Source organism: Meleagris gallopavo, chromosome 19, assembly GCF_905368555.1.
Source record: "Meleagris gallopavo chromosome 19, MGAL_WU_HG_1.1, whole genome shotgun sequence".
In the NCBI taxonomy this organism is placed as follows: domain Eukaryota; kingdom Metazoa; phylum Chordata; class Aves; order Galliformes; family Phasianidae; genus Meleagris; species Meleagris gallopavo.
Genome location: NC_139422.1, coordinates 7664374 through 7683302, shown reverse-complemented (window position 1 = coordinate 7683302; position 18929 = coordinate 7664374). Strand labels below are relative to the sequence as shown.

Sequence of the window (18929 nt, the reverse complement as noted above, 5' to 3'; positions counted from 1 at the left end):
CAGCCAATGGGAGCACAGCTTCGCCAAGACCGCGACCCGCGAGTCGCCTCCGCCTTTAATCGCTCCGTTACACGGTGGGCGGTGCCAGGCCCCGCGGCCACAGCGAGCCGTTCCTGCGAGCAGCGCGGCAGCCCGTTCCCGGGGAGAGGCCGGACGTTCCCGCCAGCCCTGTTAGCGCTCTCTGGAGCAGGGCAGGGCGCTGCGGTCCCGCTCCCTGTCGGCTGAGCGCTGCCCTTTGTGGGATCGGTCCCGCCCCGTGCCGGCTCCAACCTCAGCCATCCGCAGGGATGGAGGAGCTGCTCCTGCAGCAGCGCTCACAGCGCTCAGTAAGGAGTTCTGCGCTGAGCTCTGCCCGTGAGTCCCTGGTTGGTTTCACTGTCCATCTTCAGACACCTCAGAAATTCTGTCTATGGATTTAAGGAGATCGGCGACGAGCTGCAGTGATTCTGCTCCAGAGACCAGCTGCCTGGGTGAGAGAAACAGGGCGTTAGACTGGAGAGGATAAAGCACACAGGCACTGTTTTCTGGAAGAAAACACATTGCAACTAAGCGAGAACAGGGACTGACCTGCAGTGCATAATAAAGAACCCAAGTTTCAGTCCCCCTGGTGGGGATGTTTATACTTTTGCTGCTATCAGCATGTAGCACCTGAGATAGTGCTAGCAGAGCGTGTAGAAACAACTTACTTTATTGAAGATTGAGAGTTTGTGATAACAGTCAGAAGGTTCTGTAAGGCTGTGTCTGCGTTTTGTCTCACCACAGCCAGGCTTGCTGACTGCCCCGACCTCAGAGCTTCATTCTCCATTTTATAATTCTTCAGCTGAACCTTGAAAGGGAAATAAAACCCTTGCTAATGAAAATATAACACAGAACTCACAGCACTGTGTGAGGTGCAGCAGCCAGTGGGAGGCCTTAAGAATATCATTGCTTTGTACCTGAAGTAATGCATTTTCCTGTTTCAGTTTTGTAGCGGTGTTTTCTGCCTTAACAGCCCGTTTCTGAAAGAGAATGAAGGATGAGTGTGAGATGTTGGAAGGCTCGGTGGTATCACTGGAAGTGATTTGGTTTGTGTTGCAGCACCTTTGCTCTGAACACTGTCCGAGATGGGGATGGCAGCACTTACAGTCATCAGCTGGAGATTCTGTTCCACGTGCTGCACCATTGCTTCCAAGTCCTGAGCTTCCTTCTCTTCTTTAAGTTTATTTTCCTCAAGCTTTCTTTCAAGCTTCCTCAGCCTTAAAATAAGGTAGAAAATAGTACTCAGCAAAATAACCACAAGGAAATTCCAGGGGAAGAACTGAGAAACTCTATTCTTTCACATAATAACAAAAAATTAAGGCATCTCACAGAACTGCCTTTGTAGGCTGCAGCTCAAGGGATTTCTGCATTCGTCATCCACTAGCACCAATGGAAACAGCTGAACACAGCATAACTGTACAGAAAACGTGTGTGTTCACAGTCAATCTGGAGCATTCTGAAACAGTCAGCCCATTACCACGGGAGCAGCAGCTGCCTCACGGCGAGGAGCAGCACAGCAAAGAGAAATCACTACCATGGATCAGTCAGTTGTTCAACCTCAGGAATTTAATGTCTCCCAACATCGACTTAATCACCCACCAAAATTAAAATGCTCTTCTTGCTTTAAAGGAGAGAGATTGCCTCCTGCGGAATCTTGCCATTACTTTCACAACTTAAGCTGCGTGAAGCCTAAATGCATTCACAAAACTTTACCTCACCGTGCATAAGAAAAACAGATCTGATAAATCAGAATCAGATCCTTCTCTGAAAGAGTGGTCAGGCACTGGAATGGGCTGCCCAGGGAGGCGGTGGATTCACCGACCCTGGAGGTGTTCAAGGAACGTTTGGACGTTGTGTTGAGGGACACGGTTAGGTGAGAGCTATTGATGATGGGTGGATGGTGGGGCTGGATGATCCTGTAGGTCTTTTCCAACCTTGGTGTTTCTGTGGTAAAGCTTTTCAACAAACAGAACAGAGCTCACTTCACTTCTAGGAAGCTTTTCTCTCTTTCCAGGCAGCACCTTAAGACGATTCATTTACTCCTTCCCTTTCCCCACGCTGTGCCTCACTCACACGTCTGCTTGAGTTCCAGAGATCTCCTGCAGCTCACGGATCCTCCTCCTCAACGCGGCATTCTCTGCTTTCAGCTAAAAGAGAAACCAAAGAAATCCTTCTTAGGGACGAGAGAGCGGTGTAACGGCCCCGCAAACACCCCGAGGGCGGGACCGGGAGACACGAGAGGCAGAATTACTTCTGGTGCCGAGCAGCTTTGTTCAACGGCCGGGTGCTGGGGCAGCCTTTCCCTCCCACAGCGCGCAGCTGACGCCGCATCCCGTCGCAGCGGTTCCCCATCCGTCCGTCCGTCCCCGCTCACCTCCTCGTAGCAGCGCTCTCTCGGAGCAGCGCCCGCCCCGCCGCCCTCACGGCGGCTCACAGCGCGGTGCTCCCGCTCGGCAGCCGCAGGCCGGTAACTGCCGCTCCACCCCGCCTCATCTCCGTCCTCCTCAGCCTCTGCGGGCGGCGCCGGGCCGGGCAGCGGCGGGGAGCCGAGGAGGGGGCCGGGCAGACCCGCCCGAGGAGGAGAAGCGGGGCGGGGGCTGAGGAGGACGGGCTCCTCGGCGCTCCGGGCTTTGCTCCGCACGAACTCGCGGAAGGAGAACGGGTTGGGCTCGGCCGCGGGAGGCTCCGCCGCCGCCATCGCTCAGCGCTCCTCGCCCCGCCCCCCCGCGGCGCTCCGCCAATCCGGGCGGTCCGACGCGCCCCTTTCCCGCCCTCACGCCGCGCGGCGCTCACGTAACCCGGCGCCGGCCGGAAGTGAGGCTCTGGGGCTCGGCAAGATGGCGGCCGCCGCGGCGTGGTTGCGGCGCGGAGCGTGGGGCCCGGCCCGGCGGTGAGCCTCGGCGGGGGGAGGAGCTCGTTATTCTCGGTAACGGCGGCCCCTCCCCTAACGGCGGCTGTCTCGTAGGTGCGGGCTGGCGGCCGCCCGGAGCTACAGCGGAGGCGGTTCCTACCCCAACGTGTCGCTGACGTGCCCGCTGCCCGGCGTGCCCAAAGCCGTGTTCGCGGCGGCCGAGGGCCGGGAGCGCTTCGAGACGCGGGTGACGGTGCTGGAGAACGGGCTGCGCGTCGCCTCCCAGAACAAATTCGGGCAGTTCTGCACCGTGGGCCGTGAGTGCTGGCAGCGGGCGGGGCGCCGAGCCTTTGGCTGGGCCGGCGGCGCGCTGACCTCGAGCTTTCTGCCGCCAGTGCTCATCAACTCCGGATCGCGGCACGAAGCGAAGTACCTGAGCGGCATCGCGCACTTCCTGGAGAAGCTGGCGTTCTCCGTGAGTAGCGCGGGGTCCGCGCCGTGTGCAGGGCTGGGGAGAGCGGCGGCGGTGTGGGTCGGTGTGTACGAATGGATCCTGGCGCCCTCTGAAGTCTGCGGTGCTCCCATCTCTGAATTTGGTATTTAGCAAACGGTTTGACTTAAAGGACTTAAAAAGGTGGCTGCGGTGCTGGAGCAGGAGGTGCCCGTTCTGGGCTGAAGGGAGGGGTTATAAATTGTTGTCACTCTGCTGCTTTGTGACACTGATGATCTTCATTCTTAGTCCACAGCGCAGTTTAGCAGCAAAGATGAAATTCTTCTCACCTTAGAAAAACACGGAGGCATCTGTGACTGCCAGGCTTCAAGGTATGAGGGATTTCCTCTGTTCTCTTTGAGGTGTCTGACAGTTGCTGTCACTGTGACAGTAAAAGTTGCATTATTCTTCTGAGCAGCAGAATCCTGCTTGTGGCATCTGCTAAGAAATCCCAAAAGTGAACTGGCGGGATAATAAAAGCCAATAGAGTTGCCTTTTCAAAGCATTTATTGGGTTATGGGCAAGCATCTTTAGCCGTGATGCCCTAAAGCACCGTTACTGAGTGATGTGATTCTCAGTGCAGCACCCCTCTGCTTGCCTTGCAGGGACACCATCATGTATGCTGTTTCCGCTGATGCCAAAGGCTTGGACACAGTGGTCAACTTGCTGGCTGACGTAGCCCTGCAGCCCAGGTTATCAGGTTTGGGAACATAATTCTGCCTCAGAACAGGAATCCCAAAGCATGCCTTCAGAATTCTCCATTATAGATCGTGCTCATCAAGAAGTTTGAGAGTTCTCATATAACAGATGGGTGTCTCGCCTGGCGGTTATCTGTCACTTTCTCTCTCACTATAGATGAAGAAATTGAGATGACTCGCATGGCTGTACGGTTTGAGCTCGAGGACTTGAATATGAGACCTGATCCAGAGCCTCTCCTCACAGAAATGATCCACGCGGTAAAACACTGAGAAGTCTGTCCTGTGTGCAGCACCCTGTATGAGAGACGCTGCATCCTCTTCCTCAGTTTCCCCTGAGTGCAGGGTTAATTTTAGACTTTGGAAAACAGATTTTTGCGTTACTCGGATCTCAGTGGTATGAGGGAGAATTTTGCTGCCTCTGCATTTTGAAGCTCTACATTTTATACAGGAAAGATTTTAATCTGAGTTAGTAGATTAGTAGTGACCACACATTACCTTTGTTGAGATGCTGATTTATGCTAACATTACTGAAATAGTGCTCCGTCTGTCCTTTCTCCTAAGTCTCAAACAAAAGGTGTAGATTGAGGGGGTGACCTAATACTTGCTACTTCAGTGTATCTATTTCCTTTTAGGCAGCCTACAGAGAAAATACAGTTGGACTGAAGAGGTTCTGCCCAGTGGAAAACACTGACAAAATTGATCAGAAAGTCCTGCACTCATACCTGAGCAATTACTACACGCCGGACAGGATGGTGCTGGCAGGGGTGGGAATTGAGCACGAGCAGTTGGTGGAGTGTGCAAAGAAATATCTGCTTGGAGTGGAGCCGGTGTGGGGTAGTGCACAGACCAAGGAGGTGGACAGGTCTGTGGCTCAGTACACGGGCGGCATTGTCAAGGTAAAAGGAAGGTGGAATGGCCTTTTCCTTTCTGTTAGAGTTGCTGATTTGAATGCGATCCCAAACTGGCTGTGGCAGCCGTTATCTGGTTGATGAGTTGATTAATAGGAATTTTGTGAGCTGGATAAAACGGATGTGAAAATCAATCCTAATAGTTTGTCTGCTTTTCACACAGGTTGAAAAAGACATGTCAGATGTGAGCCTGGGCCCTACTCCAATCCCGGAGCTTACCCACATTATGATTGGGTTAGAAAGCTGCTCATTTTTAGTAAGTATCAACCTAAGATACTGTGTATTGGTTGCCCTGTACTTGCAGAACCTCAGGCTACTGTGTCTCAATATGTGAACATTGGCACTCTTGCTGCTGATGGAAGCTGTATGTAGAAACAGCTTTTTCACTCACCATTTGATAAAGGCACTGAATTCACGTTCCTCTTGTGCCATGTTTTGAGTTCTTTTTCTCTTTACTCATCCCTGATCCTTGAGAGCTCTGCTGGGTCTCTGCTGTTAAGTGACCAAGTTTCTTCCTGAATTTCAGGAAGAAGACTTCATTCCCTTTGCAGTATTAAATATGATGATGGGAGGCGGTGGCTCTTTTTCAGCTGGAGGGCCTGGCAAGGGCATGTTCACCCGACTGTATCTCAATGTGCTCAACAGGTTTGTGTTTGCTTAATGAATAGCAGAAACAGTCTTTTATAGCAGGCTGTCGTGGAAGACCTCGTCCTGTGAAAGACAGCACTCCTAGGTTTTACATCAGCTTATTCTGTTGGAAATACTGAGACTGATTTGTTTGTTAGTGAGCATTTTGAAAGGGTGAAAGGTCAGAAGTGAGCCAGAATCCTTTCTTCTTCCATTAGCCCAATCCATTCCTTCAGGCAGGGAATATGAAAAGAATTGGCTGTAGGTACTAGTGGAACTATTCCATTGTTTTCTTTTTGGTCTCACGGATTCAGAGGGTAAGAAGGAAAAGCTGTCAGATGTGGGCACTGACAGTTCCTTCTGGTACTACTGAGAAGCCTGAAAATGAGTTAGGAGGGGGATCACTGTCCATGTTTTTTGAATTTGATATTTATATTCTATTTTCTAAACTTTAACGTTCAGTTTGTGTACTCACAGGCACCACTGGATGTATAATGCAACTTCTTACCACCACAGTTACGAGGACACAGGTCTCCTGTGCATACATGCCAGTGCAGATCCCAAACAGGTACACAGTCCTGTATTCAAAGACAGGTGTCCTTAAACACCATTGCATCATTTATTACCAAACAGTGATATGATTAGATTTTTGTACTTGATGATAACGTAGTGGTAGCAGGTATCTGTAAACTTGTAATATTGCAAAGCTATTGGAATCCAACAGCATTTTTCTGAAATTAAACTCTATGTTGAGCATGCTATGCTGTCTTAACAGAATATTCATCACTGTTGTAATTTTGTTTCAAATATCTGTTTTCCTTAGGTCCGAGAGATGGTGGAAATCATCACAAGAGAATTCATTCTAATGGCAGGAGCGATAGGAGAGGTCAGCAACATAACTTGCAGGCTGTGTGGATGGTCTTTGAGCTGAAGTATTACATTGTGATGGCCTTGCTGGGGTGAAGTATTTCATGTATTTCCATAAAAGAATGTCTTCATTTTAGCAGCACGTTCACAAAAGAGGAAGGTCTTGCACAACTCTGAAGTGTCCACAGCTCTCCACAACAATATTCTTAGAGCAAAAGAAAGGCCATTTGGGCTGGAATATGGCACCAATCCAACCACTTGTGTTTTCCAGAGAACGTTGGTAACTTGTATTAGAGAGCAGTGGCCAGTTATTTTATAAGATGTTTGTATTTGCTGCTCATTTGCAGGTAGAACTTGAGAGAGCAAAAACACAACTCAAGTCTATGCTCATGATGAACCTTGAATCTAGACCAGTTATCTTTGAAGACGTGGGAAGGCAAGTGCTGGCAACAAACACAAGGAAACTACCTCACGAGCTTTGTGCACTGATCAGTGAGTAAACCAGTTTTCCTTTCCTGGAAAGATTTGTGGGTACAATCCGGAGGTGGCAACTTAACATGTATATATTGATAGCATAGATGAATTGCTCTAGCATGAGGAATTAAATGCAGATTTCACACTGATCTTCTCAGTTGCTTGCAAGCTAGCATTGTTTGCCAGAAGAAAGGCTGAATCCTGGTAGAGAAGGTCTATGGCCAGTGATGATTTGGTTTTCTGAGCACCATGGGGTCTGAGTTGGTACCACAGTAAAGCTGGTTTGTGCTTCAGAATGCGGCTGTTACAGCTCAGGGTTTTTTTTTTTTTCTCCTTTTTTTTCCACTGCAGGTAAGGTGAAATCCACTGACATCAAGAGAGTGGTCACTAAGATGCTCCATAAGAAACCAGCTGTGGCTGCACTGGGCGACTTGACAGATCTGCCTACCTATGAACACATCCAAGAAGCACTTTCCAGTAAGGATGGCCGGCTCCCCCGGCTGTACCGGCTCTTTCGATAAAGCAGCACTTCCTGAATATATCTGAGAGACTTGCTGCTGCTTTCGTTTTGTTTTTGTGCTTTTGTAATACTGCTACAGCTCCACTCCCTCCCAGATCTTTCCAGGCATTCTGTGCAAACACGGAGTGACATCACAGCTGAGCAAAACTGCTTCCCAACATTGGGCTGCAAAGAGCTCACTGTGTTGGATTTACAGGCCCACCCTGCTCAGGATGAATATTCTGATCCTCAAGAGAAGATGGGTGTATTACAGCCTCCTCTTGGTACTGGGGAGAGCATAGCAACCCCAAATATTTATCACTGCAACTGAAAGCACGTACCTGGGAAGTCACTGCTGTGTGTTACCACTAAGCCATACTGTAGGAGCAGCCTTTTCAGCAGCAGCAGTTGGATGTCGCATTAGAGGCCCTGCTGTGTGCCTTCAGGAAGGCAGAGGCCTGCCTGCCCCTGCAGACACAGCACCCCCGCAGGGCAGACACCTGGCAGCAGGCCAGATGGGATTAAATAACAAAAGGCTTCAGGCTAATCATTAGAGGTGTGTTCCTCTAATTAATAGCTTTCCTTCACAAGGGTGCTCACCACACTTGTTTTAAAGAATTTGCTTTAGATTACAGTTCAGTTTGACACGTTGTACTCCAGTGAGACATCCTGTGAGACCTGTATGGGTATAGGAAGACTGCTGAAAATGCTGCTCAAAAGAATATTTCGATATTCTCTCTTCAGAGAATATTACAGCTATTACCATGGTGAACAAGTATTTGATCAAAATGACTTGGGAAAATATTGGTTATTAGCCATGCAAAACAGAATCTGAAATCCAGATTCTCTTCCAAGCATTGTTAATTATCTTACTGCTGTAATTTACCATCTGTAATACTCTTAGAATTCATATGTCTGGGAATAACTCAATAATGATGCTAGAACCCAAGGGAAAGTAGATTTTCATTTAAAAGTGAATTATGCTAAAGAATAAAAGTTTTTCTTACTCCCAAACCAGTATTTGAAGGAGTTGCACCTTAAACTTGGACCCTACCTTTCTTCAAAGTGTCAGTCAGATTAATTTAAGGCCTGGCAAAAAAAAGGCAGATCTGTCAGTCTTACACAGGCGTGGAGCTCAGGAAGCAGTTAAATTCAATGAAATGACCATGTTTAGAAAGCTCATGATACTGAAAGTGACAGACATGGGACTGCCATCGTGTTCCAGAAAGAAAAAGAAGGCAGATGTTAAACATATGGAAGAAATGGGGACCCAGAAGAGATGAGAAAGCACCTTGGTGTGAATAATCCCTTGCTATATGGGCTTAAAAGTGGGGACAGCTGCATCGCAGCATGTCGTTGGCTTGCTGTGTGTTGTAAGGAACAAGCAAATGGGGAGCAAAATACTACGAGGCAGCTATGATCTGCTTTATCACCATACCTTACATGACTGGAACAAAACATGTTACATTGCTTCTTACAGAACTCACAGTATGGAAGTCATTCGATTGCTGTGCATGTTTTTAAAGATAATAAAGATCTCTCTAAATGACTGAAGCAAGTAGCAGTTGAGCACTACCTTTCCTGAACTGGCAGGTGAAATGCCCTTTATTTGTTCAGTGCAAATAATACCAAAGGAACCTGTCTCGCTTTTCTAGCTGAAGAAGAATGGCTGAGGTCACCCAAAGGGTTAGCAGGCATCACAGTCAAACGGCTGTAGTTCTGAAGCCCTGCAATAAGACTGGCTCTCATTTAAGGTACCTGATTAATTTATTTTTATTCCTTTAAAAAGAAAGGAAATCCAAATACCTGGTGGCTACAGACAGCTCAGTGCCATAGATGTTTGTACCGCAGAACAGAAGCCCTGTCTTGGACAGGTTGCATAGTTAGCAGCACTTCCAAATTGTTTGCATGGTGTTATGTACTGAGGTGATTAATAACTCAGCCAATCTGTGCCTATAAATACTAGCTGTACTTAACCTTTTACCAGTGCCATACCAGTTCATGTGTGTGTTTATCTCTGGGAGAACGCCACATCAAAAACAGCAAGTCATTCACAGTTCACTGAATTGGGAGAATAAAAACAAAGGGAATTTAACTGTCATCAGAGGTAACAGAATGGCACTGATCTGACTTGCTGCAGTTTCCCTGCTCAACATCTCAATCACTTTGGTGGAACATTACACAGTAGCTGCATTTAGACGATTGTTTTCAACTCGAGTGTCCTGCTGCAGAAGGGGGGGAGTGATTTAAAGTAGGACAAATGTATGGTGTGAGAGATTTACACACCTCCCCGCTAACAAAAAGGCCTACAGAATAATTATTGAAAGGCAACGTTCATACACCTCGAATGTACAACAGTACACTCATACAGATCCTGCTGCAGAGGTCCAAAAAAGCCCAACTCAGGAGTAACCATCCATAGACAAAACTGCCTAAGTTCCCTAAGTGGTCCCCATGAAGCATTTTACAGAATACTGCACATTTGGCTACAGGTAAGGAAAAAAAAAAAACAACCCATAACATACGAGGGGTAACCTGATCAAATCAGACAGACAAACCAACATTTTCACCCTCCTGCAGGTTTTTCTTAGGTCCCTTGCCCTCAGCCATGCCAATTCCAAGAGATGTGGACCCTGTATGGAGTCATCTTAAAAGAGACAGACTGCATCTGGTCCTCCCAAAGACAGTATGGTCAAAAATATTGGAATGGATGCCCTAAATAACCAACTCTTTTTTCTTCAGCAAAAGCATTTGAGCTGTATGGATTACCTCATGCAAATGAATCCAGGATGAGGTTTAAGACATTCTTCACAAGCCCCAGCAACTGCCAGAGGTGCTTAAGCAGCCAATTCCCTGCAGATATTGCCGTGGCTTGAAATTCTCATTCCAGGCACCTCTAACACAAGCGTTGCAGAGTTCTTAGCTCAGGAAATGCTACATATGCTGCTGGATTTTTGGTCCTTTTGCTGTCGTCGATTCTGAAGTTCCCTTGTAATCCGTCTCTTTATTCCAATTAAGTAGAGTTCTCTGTCAAACTGCCCCGCAGCAAGTGGAATACTACAATATAAAAACAAGCCAGTAGATTAGGGCAAAATGCATTCCTGTTTGCCCAACATTTACCAACTAACTCATAAAACAGACTTTTTTTTTAACCTTTTTTTTTTTTTTAAACACCCACCCTCCCCCCCCAAATCCAAATCCCAATTCTAATTGATCAAGTGCTCCAAGAAATCATCCTTTTCTAGATACCTGGGTTTCAAACTCCCTCAGCAGGCTACTTACAAGAAAGTGGCACACTAAATTTCAGTGACTTCACTGCATTTTCTGAGGAGTTGCACTAGCACAGCAGCTGACAGTGGAATATTAAGAAATTTGGAGAACCTAAAATTCTCCACTGACATACAGCTATGTTGGAATGCAGCCACTGGGAGGGCAAACAGCACCAACCCCAAAAGAGGGAAAGAGAAACAGAAGATGAAATGTGCCCGTGCTTACAGGCAAACCAGAGAGCTGCATCTCTGGTAGAGCACAGACTCAGCCAACTGCAACAGACTCCATTAATCTCCCTCAGGAGGATTAAGAGACTTGGCAGCCAGGATTTCTGATGTCAGTTGTAAGGCTTAAGCACCATTAGCGGTCTGACCACTGGTAACAAATATTGGGTAAAAAACAAACACGAGGAACTGCAGGGAATTAACTCTTATTTCAGGGATTCTCCCGCTGTGACAAATGCTGAAAGGGAGCAGCACATCCTCAGGATCACTGCAGACATGTACAGTTGAACAGAACAGCACCAAAGGTACTTACTTGTCCCTGCCAGGCCTCACTTTCACCCGGAACAATGCAAACACAGGACGGTGGTCTGAAGTTTTGATCACAGGACAAGATGAGTATTTAACAGCTTGGATGTCATCTCTGTACCGACTGCGGAACACTACTCGATCCTGGGAGACAGAGAGGAAACTCACAGTAACTCCCTTTGCATCTGTGCTGGAGAGAAGCACCAGTTCATTTATTAGACTCTAGTTAGAGAAATTCTTGGACAGGGATGCAGTCGTGAAGAACCTATGTCTGATCCCAATACCACTTGTGTCCAGTTCTGAGCACAGAGGATAATGCACTGTAAATGATGTGAGGAAGGAAAAAGTAAGGCTGGCAGTCTGGGACAAACTCTCATGCATTCAACAATCCTTACTTCCGAGTTCCAAATGCCCTGCTATCCTTGACAAACTTCAGCACGGCTGTATCTCATGCAGACCTACTACAGGAGGGAGCATATTCAAGGCAGCTTTGTAATGTAGGTGAGAATCCCCTTCAGAGACAGGAAAATGCCTAAGCAGCCCTTCCAAGAGTGCTGCTCTGAAATCCTCTCTTACCGTGTAGGAAGGAGTCCTCTGTTTGGAAGTGGTGTCATAGCTGTCCTTTCCTATGTCAAACTTGTAGGAAGGACGGAAATGAATGTCAGCCTCTTGGAATCCTTTGAAAATAGACCCTGTATGGAAAGGGGAGAACAATGTAAACAACAACCATTTCTTAACTCTTTGAAAGGGTTGATAACTGCAGGATAAGGGAAAGTGGTCTTAAGTTGAGGGAGGGGAGATTTAGGTTGGATGTCAGCGGGAAATTCTTTACAGAGAGAGTGGTGAGGTGCTGGAACAGCTGCCCAGAGAGGCTGTGGACGCCCCATCCCTGGAGGTGTTCAAGGCCAGGTTGATGGAGCCCTGGGCAGCCTGGGCTGGTATTGAATGTGGAGGTTGGTGGCCCTGCCTGTGGCAGAGGGGTTGGAGATTCGTGATCCTTGAGGTCCTTTCCAGCCCTGGCCATTCTGTGAACAAACTCCTTCCATCACCCTGACACACATTCTGCACTTATTCAACACTGTTGAATAATGCTGGGGAGGAACAGCAACCATGTACATACATGATTATGGAAGACTAGGCTCTGGAAATGTAGGAAGTTCAGGTTCTTATATGGTGAAATGATGATGAATAGCTAGTCTGTGCCTATTTAAACAAACAACACTTGGTGTATGTGCTTCCCCTTCCATTAAAAGCTCACAATGCTTTGTGTATGCTGTCTGTTCAACCTAAATACCCTTAGTGCTGTGAGAGAATTAGGTTCATTTTACAAAGGAGTCAGATGAAAAAGAGTAACAAACAGCTTGGCACATTATATGATGTACACAGCAAAACGCAGAATTCTCTTTAACAGACTCCCACTAGATTCAACAACTGCTGAGTTCCCTTTCTAGTGATCTTAAGAAGAAAAAGCAGTGGATATCTTTATAAAATAGGGAGTTGGCAGTAATCGTTTCTGTATGTAGAAACCTTTGTTCCTGCAGGCTGGAGAGAAGGACAGCTGTTACTTACCTCTACCCATTTCACTGGTAAGCTGGTCATATGCCAGTAGTTTGGAGACGCCTGTTTCTGGATTCTGGTTCAAGATGGAATCCACAGTTTCACGGTCCTTATTTAGTCGGAAGTTGAAGTCACCAAACCAGAATACTTCATCAAACCGAGTTGTGACATCACCTGCAGATTCAAGGCAGAGGCATCAGTATAAAAGGAAACGTTCCAAAAAGTTCTGAAAGCAGACAAAAATCCCAGACTTCTCTTTCTCTTTGAGTCTGGAGGAAAAATAAAGTATTTGATGTAGCTACATGTTCACTGCAACTCCCTTTGTTCTTTAGAAATGAGAAGTGTATGATGCAGTTTGGCAGAAATGGCTCCTCCAATTCAACCTTTTCTCCCAAATATCCCCAAAATTACGATTCAACAAAAAAAAAAAAAAAGAAGAAAATTGTGTGAATAAGAACCATCCTCACTGAGAAAGACACACTGCCCCTTTTTATATCAACTAATTAAAAAAAACCCATCCCATTCCCTCTTCCTTTGTGCACTCCCCTTCGTTCTGCACAACCCCTGCTCATATGGCTCATGCAGAAGAACATCTCACACTTACCAGAACTGGATCGATACGGGTTTGTGTCCGGAACGACCTTAGGAAGGGTAAGTGCTTGAATGGTTTTATTGTAGTCCAGCTTCCTCTCATTCACCTTACTGTCTCCAGCTGAAATACAGAAATTCCACTACTGGCAAGGATGCATCATTTTCATTCAGCTCTATTTTTTTATGATAACAAGAGCTTTCAATGGGAATCAGACATTCCTGTAAAAAGGAACGCTGCCCCAGGGAGCACACACTTATAAACAATGGCAGAAAGTGGAAAAAGGGAAACAAATGCACAGAATTCATTTTTGTTTTCTAAACAGTTTCTTTTCGAGTTGCTACCACACATATTCCCCTCCTTCCCCTCTTCAGCTCAGCAGTGCTGAGCTTTGACTTCAGTCTGTCCTGCTCGTGTCCCCCTGCAGCCTTCTTTTGTAAATCAACCCGCTCCTTCCTCAATCAGGACACTTCGAACAAAACTTTAAGCGTCTCACATGTGAAATGGGAGGTAATGAAGAGAAAGGAGGTTCCAAAAAACGTGAAGCAGATTCCCAGAGCTCCCTTGGTTTTGATCTGAGATACGATTCGAGTTGTCACTGTGGCATATTCCACTTCTGGAAGGAGAAAGAGAAGCTGCCGTTAGAGAAAAGCTCCAGAGACAAAGAGTATGAAAGGGAGGAGAGGAACAGCCCTGGAGAAAAGGACAAGACACCTGGTAGCAGCAGTCCTTTCACCTCCCCATTCTCCAGCTCATATTGGACCACACACCTGAGCAGAACCAGATCAGGTCCCTTCGAATGAAGACTGACATGTAGAGCACTCCGTGTGCAGCAGAGTACAGCATGACGTAGTGGGGGCCCAGTGTCTCTTGGAGGCGGATTTCCCACTCTCTTCTGCAGGAGAGAACAACAGCTGGATCACAAAGATGGCACAAGAGACAATAACCAGGAAAGAAAATCAGCATTGTGAAAACAGAGCTCTAATGAAGAAAGGCATCTAAGTAGAAGCAAAACCTCCGCTGCCAAAGCAATAGTGCAACAAAGGCTGCTCAGTCTAAATCATGACCATGAGCAGGGTCTGCATGTTGATGACTTAGAGCTCTCAAATCCAAGGAAATACAATTCTGACTGGAAGAGTAACCTAAAAAAAGCCAACAACAACAAAAAACCAGGGACTGACATGAGGCTCTGACCTCCTAGTCAGCCTTACATAGTAAATTTTGGAGCACTGTGGTACAATGAGCACAAGATTGCTAACTCTAACGGTCAGTGAGCTTGGCTACAACTGGCTCAGATAAAACTCTTAACGAACAGGAGTTCTGTTAGCTGGCCTGGGAACGGGCCACATTCTGTATTTATAGATTTTTGTCACATTTTCCTCTAACACCCATTTCCCATGGTGCTCACGCAATAGAATTCACTGACATTACAAGGTGGTTTGTGAAGAACGTGATTATTTCCAGAGTAATTAAAAACAAAGCGACTAGTTAACAAGAAAAAAGGATGGTTCATTACATTGTTTTTGCTACCTGTCTGGACAGCCTTCTTGAACCCCAATGACATACATGTCCTGGGCATAGTCAGGATCTGTTGGCAACAAGAAGTCATCCAGATTCTCTGGAAGTTCCTGTTATTATTAAAAAAAATAAATTATAAAAAGCTTTACTACAAAAGGAGAAGTGCAGATAAAGCTACAAGGTTTACAAACAACTCATGCTTCTAAAATAGGATACTACTAAGAACGCTGCTTCCCAAAGGTAGATTTCAAGTGCTGTCACTCCAGCAGTATCCAGCACTCCACAGGTTGGTTACTGCAGCTACATGGGCTGATAATGTGACATTCCTGATTTCCCAGGATGTATTTTTTCCACCAAGCTCACAGGCTATTTACTGAACACCGCAGGGGTTGATTGTGTTCTTCCAAGCATAGCTTCTCAATCATCTATTTGAATCCATTGTAAAGTCCTATGCTAAGTAAAGACGTAGGTAGGAGATGATATTCTTTAGGGATATTCTGAACAATCAATCCTCTTCACGTGACCCTACCAGCAATAGAGAGTCAAAGAGCTGCCACAGAAAGCCAGAGGAGAGCTAGGAAGCTTCTTGCTGTTTCCATACCAAGTACCTGAGGAACTCCAGTACCGAGACTTTATCTCTAAGCTGAGGATGCATGACAGGGCCCTGCCACTTGGCAAAGACAATGAACTCAGATTGATTAGGAACACGGCCATGAAAAGAAGAAACTATCACCCCACCCCCTGTAGTAAATACAGGGTAATTCTACTGCTGCCAAAAGTATTCTGGAGAATTATGTGCACGTACCTTCTGGCCTTGCATGTTCCAGGTGGCCACAAAAATTCCAATATTCCGATCAGGGAAATATCTGCTGAGTTCTTCTGCTCCCAGTAAGGCACCACTTGCCAGAAGGCTGCCTTCCAAATAGCTTCTGTGAACAGAAGTTGAAAAGAGCATCTAAGAAAACAACATCATGACTGGAATACAGATTTGTAACACTCAAACCTTGAGTTAATAAAGAACAAAACTTCAGCAGAAGAAAACAATATCTTTATACACTATTCTGTTACCTTACAGTTTAACAGAACATCTGCAGCTTTTAGAAGCCCAAAGATAAGAAGCAGTAGACGTGCAGGGAAACACAAAACAACTCAAAGTAGAATTACTTTCCCTTTCATTACTGCCACCCACTCCTTGGATCGCTGATCAGATTTATCCCCTGAGGTCCTGCAGAGCACTGTGTACCTACAGCACACCATTTTTAGCTGAGTACTTGATGTCCTTTGCCTTTCAGCACGCTTCCCAACCTGTGCCACATCAGAGTGTTTATGCTGTGTGCTGGGAGGTCTTTGCAGAATGAGGATTCCACACCTTAACACGCAAAATCAGTCCCCCCTCAATCAATTATCTAAGCTTAACTAATCATGAAGACAATCAACTCATTGAGTAAGAGGTCGGGCCCCAGGAGGAGAAAGTGCTGTACTGAGACCTGAGATTATTCCTCAAAGGAATCCTGCAAAATCTGAGGCAGAGCAGAAAAATTCCCAACTGTTAGATGCACAGCTACTGCTCCTTAGCTTTCAAAATAGCTTACTTAAATATTACAAGAAAACCAATAGTAAATCTTTCACTTAGGAAAAACAACACACAAAGCAGAACACAGAGTGTTTGTACCAGTATCTGTAGCAGTATTTTCACCTAGAAACTGTTTCCAATCTCCTCAGTAAGTTAAGCAACAGAGACCTTCGGTGATCTACCGACCAGTCACAAGTTCTCTGCCTCTGACCATCAGGATTCCACAAGGCAGCTGGCACCTACCACACACAGCAGACTTTGCCACCAGAAGCCGGGGGACGTACCTGCTTCGGACATCCTTGGAACGAATGGGAGTGAGCAGGCTGAACGTAGATTTCATGGAGTCTGTGGAGCAATTATCGTAGACTGTCCCGTTGCCATGCAGCCTGGTGTCACTCAAGCTGTTGCTTACCCTCCCAAACTTGTTCTGAGAATAATGTCGATAATCCATTAAATCTGGGTCAATCTTATTAGCTGTCCTCAGCGTATGAGAGGCCACGTTGAGCTCCATGGGCGGCAGAGGTCGAGCTGGCATTATTTGGGACAGCCGGGGTTTGCTGCCTGCAAACGCTTTCCCACGCAGAAGCCCACCAAAGGCACTGGAGATCTCAGAGGCTCGTTTCCCCAGGTCAGAAGTGCTTCCTTTGCTTTTCCCCACGGGACTTTCTTCTGAGGCATCTGGTGAACTGTGCAAGGAGTTCGGCTCACAACAGGGGGTTCCTCTACCCCTGATGGGAGAAGTGAGGGCAGCTTCCTGCAGAGAACCATTGGAGGAACTCGTCTCGTTGGGATCGGTCAGACTTTCCTGACTAGTTCTAAACCTCCTCCACCTTTTCCAGTTCTTCTCATCCAAAGATGCAGCACGCTCCAGACGGGGTTTCCTCGGAGGCCTTGGGGTAATTGATTTAATTTTTACATTAGCTTTGAGTTCTTCCGGTAGAAGCTTTAAGGTTTCATTCAAGAAGGCATCCACACGTGGAGGAGACTCAAAGGTCAGAGCGCCGTTGCTGCTGGTCTCCTTCTTTGCTGCTTTGCCTGCTTTTTTAGCTTGCAGGTCCTGTACTGCTCCACCTTCTGCCCTCTGTGTAACGCACGTCCCTGAGTGCTGTGAAAATCCATTGAGAGAACTCATTCTCCTCCTGGCTTACAGCTATGGGCTGCTCCACATGTGTAGTTCCTCACAGCATAGCTTTCTTTCCCTTGCTTGCTCCGTGGGCTAACAAATCTTTAACCAAGCCAGAAAGACGTGGAACCTGGAGACAGTTCAGTCTTTGGTTGAGAACAAAGGGAGGGTGTATGTGCGGACAGCTGCATGGTCTGCAAAACGTCAAGAGGTAAAACACATAAACTTTCCCAAAAGAAACATGTAGGAATGAGAACTTCCTGAGCTGCAAACTCTGGACTCAGACAGGAAGCCAAGCTCCTTGCAGGCCCACGTTATAGAACAATTCAAACCTTAATGTGACCTTGCACCAACATTATTCTCGTTTTTACAAGAGCAGGACGCTGTCCTGACCTCCCAAATGGCAGCATATCTCATGCATATTCAGCATCACTTCAAACGTATTTCCTTAAGAAAAGAGCTGTGTGCACCAGAACCCGACAGCAAGTGAAAGCTGCCCATCCATCCCTGCCAGTTCTTGTAACGTTCTTGTAAAGCCCTGCTGTGAGTCACAGCGCTCAGCCTCCAGCCAGCGCCACAGGCCAGGAAATTTCCAGCGGCCTCTGAGCAGGGAGCGCTCAGCAAGGAGCTCACAGCCGCCATTCCTCCTGCACCGATCCCAGGAGCCCTGCTGAGACTCACAGAATGGCCAGGGTTGGAAGGGACCTCAAGGATCACGAAGCTCCAACCCTCCTGCCACAGGCAGGGCCACCAACCTCCCCATTTCATAGCAGCCCAGGCTGCCCAGGGCCCCATCCAACCTGGCCTTGAACACCTCCAGGGATGGACGGGGCACCCACAGCCTCCCTGGGCAGCTGTTCCAGCACCTCACCGCTCTCTCTATAAAGAATTTCCATCCAAAACTCAGAAAGCATCCCCCAGTTTTAGGGACACAGTGCCGGGTTCGAAGCGAGCCCTCCTCAGGAAGGGATGGATCCGCAGCGACACGTTTGGAAACCCGCACGGACACCCGAAGGAGCACGGCAGGACCCGGCGCCCCGTCCCGCCCCGCCCCGCCCGAAGCGCGGCCCGCACGGCCCATCCCGCCCCGCTCACCGCTGACAGGAACGCGGCCGCGCTCCCTCGCGGGGTTCTCCGTCGCGCGGAGGAATCCTCTCGATGTCTCCACCTCACAGCCGAGCGAGGCCCGGGCCCCGGCACTGCCAGGCGGGCCCGCAGCCGCCCCGCCCCGCTCCCTCCCGGGGCCGCTGCCCGAGGCCCGGCGGAACGGCAGCCCCGCGGCCCGGCCTTAGCAACGGCGGCGGCGCCGGGCCCGCCCCGCCCCGCCCGCCGTACGG

The 18929-nt window shown here is 47.7% G+C and overlaps 3 protein-coding genes across 6 annotated transcripts; 1 reads left to right on the top strand and 2 right to left on the bottom strand.

Moving 5' to 3' along the window:
• Nucleotides 1-19: 19 nt before the first annotated feature.
• On the bottom strand, nucleotides 20-2843 carry ENTR1 (endosome associated trafficking regulator 1). 3 transcript variants are annotated; one of them, XM_085239512.1, is made up of 7 exons: nucleotides 2639-2843; nucleotides 2270-2527; nucleotides 2092-2165; nucleotides 1124-1235; nucleotides 936-998; nucleotides 687-826; nucleotides 20-466 (listed from the first exon to the last, which is right to left on the bottom strand). In XM_085239512.1, the coding sequence occupies exons 1-7, from the start codon at nucleotides 2714-2716 to the stop codon at nucleotides 373-375; spliced, it is 819 nt and encodes a 272-aa protein (XP_085095638.1). In that variant the 5' UTR covers nucleotides 2717-2843; the 3' UTR covers nucleotides 20-372. The 3 variants fall into 3 exon arrangements, with proteins under 3 accessions (XP_085095638.1, XP_085095637.1, XP_010719451.2); XM_085239511.1 differs by having other exon boundaries at nucleotides 2270-2843; XM_010721149.4 differs by having other exon boundaries at nucleotides 2393-2843.
• PMPCA (peptidase, mitochondrial processing subunit alpha) lies at nucleotides 2758-8986 on the top strand. Of its 2 annotated transcripts, XM_085239509.1 has the most exons (13): nucleotides 2758-2908; nucleotides 2984-3186; nucleotides 3265-3344; nucleotides 3609-3691; nucleotides 3965-4059; nucleotides 4215-4315; nucleotides 4690-4953; nucleotides 5129-5221; nucleotides 5492-5610; nucleotides 6070-6160; nucleotides 6416-6478; nucleotides 6807-6951; nucleotides 7285-8986. In XM_085239509.1, exons 1-13 carry the CDS (start codon nucleotides 2856-2858, stop codon nucleotides 7452-7454), a joined length of 1560 nt encoding a protein of 519 aa, XP_085095635.1. In that variant the 5' UTR covers nucleotides 2758-2855; the 3' UTR covers nucleotides 7455-8986. The 2 variants fall into 2 exon arrangements, with proteins under 2 accessions (XP_085095635.1, XP_085095636.1); XM_085239510.1 differs by lacking the exon at nucleotides 7285-8986 and having other exon boundaries at nucleotides 6416-6551; nucleotides 6807-6945.
• On the bottom strand, nucleotides 8837-18918 carry INPP5E (inositol polyphosphate-5-phosphatase E). Its single transcript, XM_085239508.1, has 11 exons — nucleotides 18688-18918; nucleotides 16754-17786; nucleotides 15702-15825; nucleotides 14909-15006; nucleotides 14149-14273; nucleotides 13875-13994; nucleotides 13394-13501; nucleotides 12802-12963; nucleotides 11809-11924; nucleotides 11240-11376; nucleotides 8837-10489 (listed from the first exon to the last, which is right to left on the bottom strand). Exons 2-11 carry the CDS (start codon nucleotides 17599-17601, stop codon nucleotides 10357-10359), a joined length of 1971 nt encoding a protein of 656 aa, XP_085095634.1. The 5' UTR covers nucleotides 17602-17786; nucleotides 18688-18918; the 3' UTR covers nucleotides 8837-10356.
• Nucleotides 18919-18929: the final 11 nt, after the last annotated feature.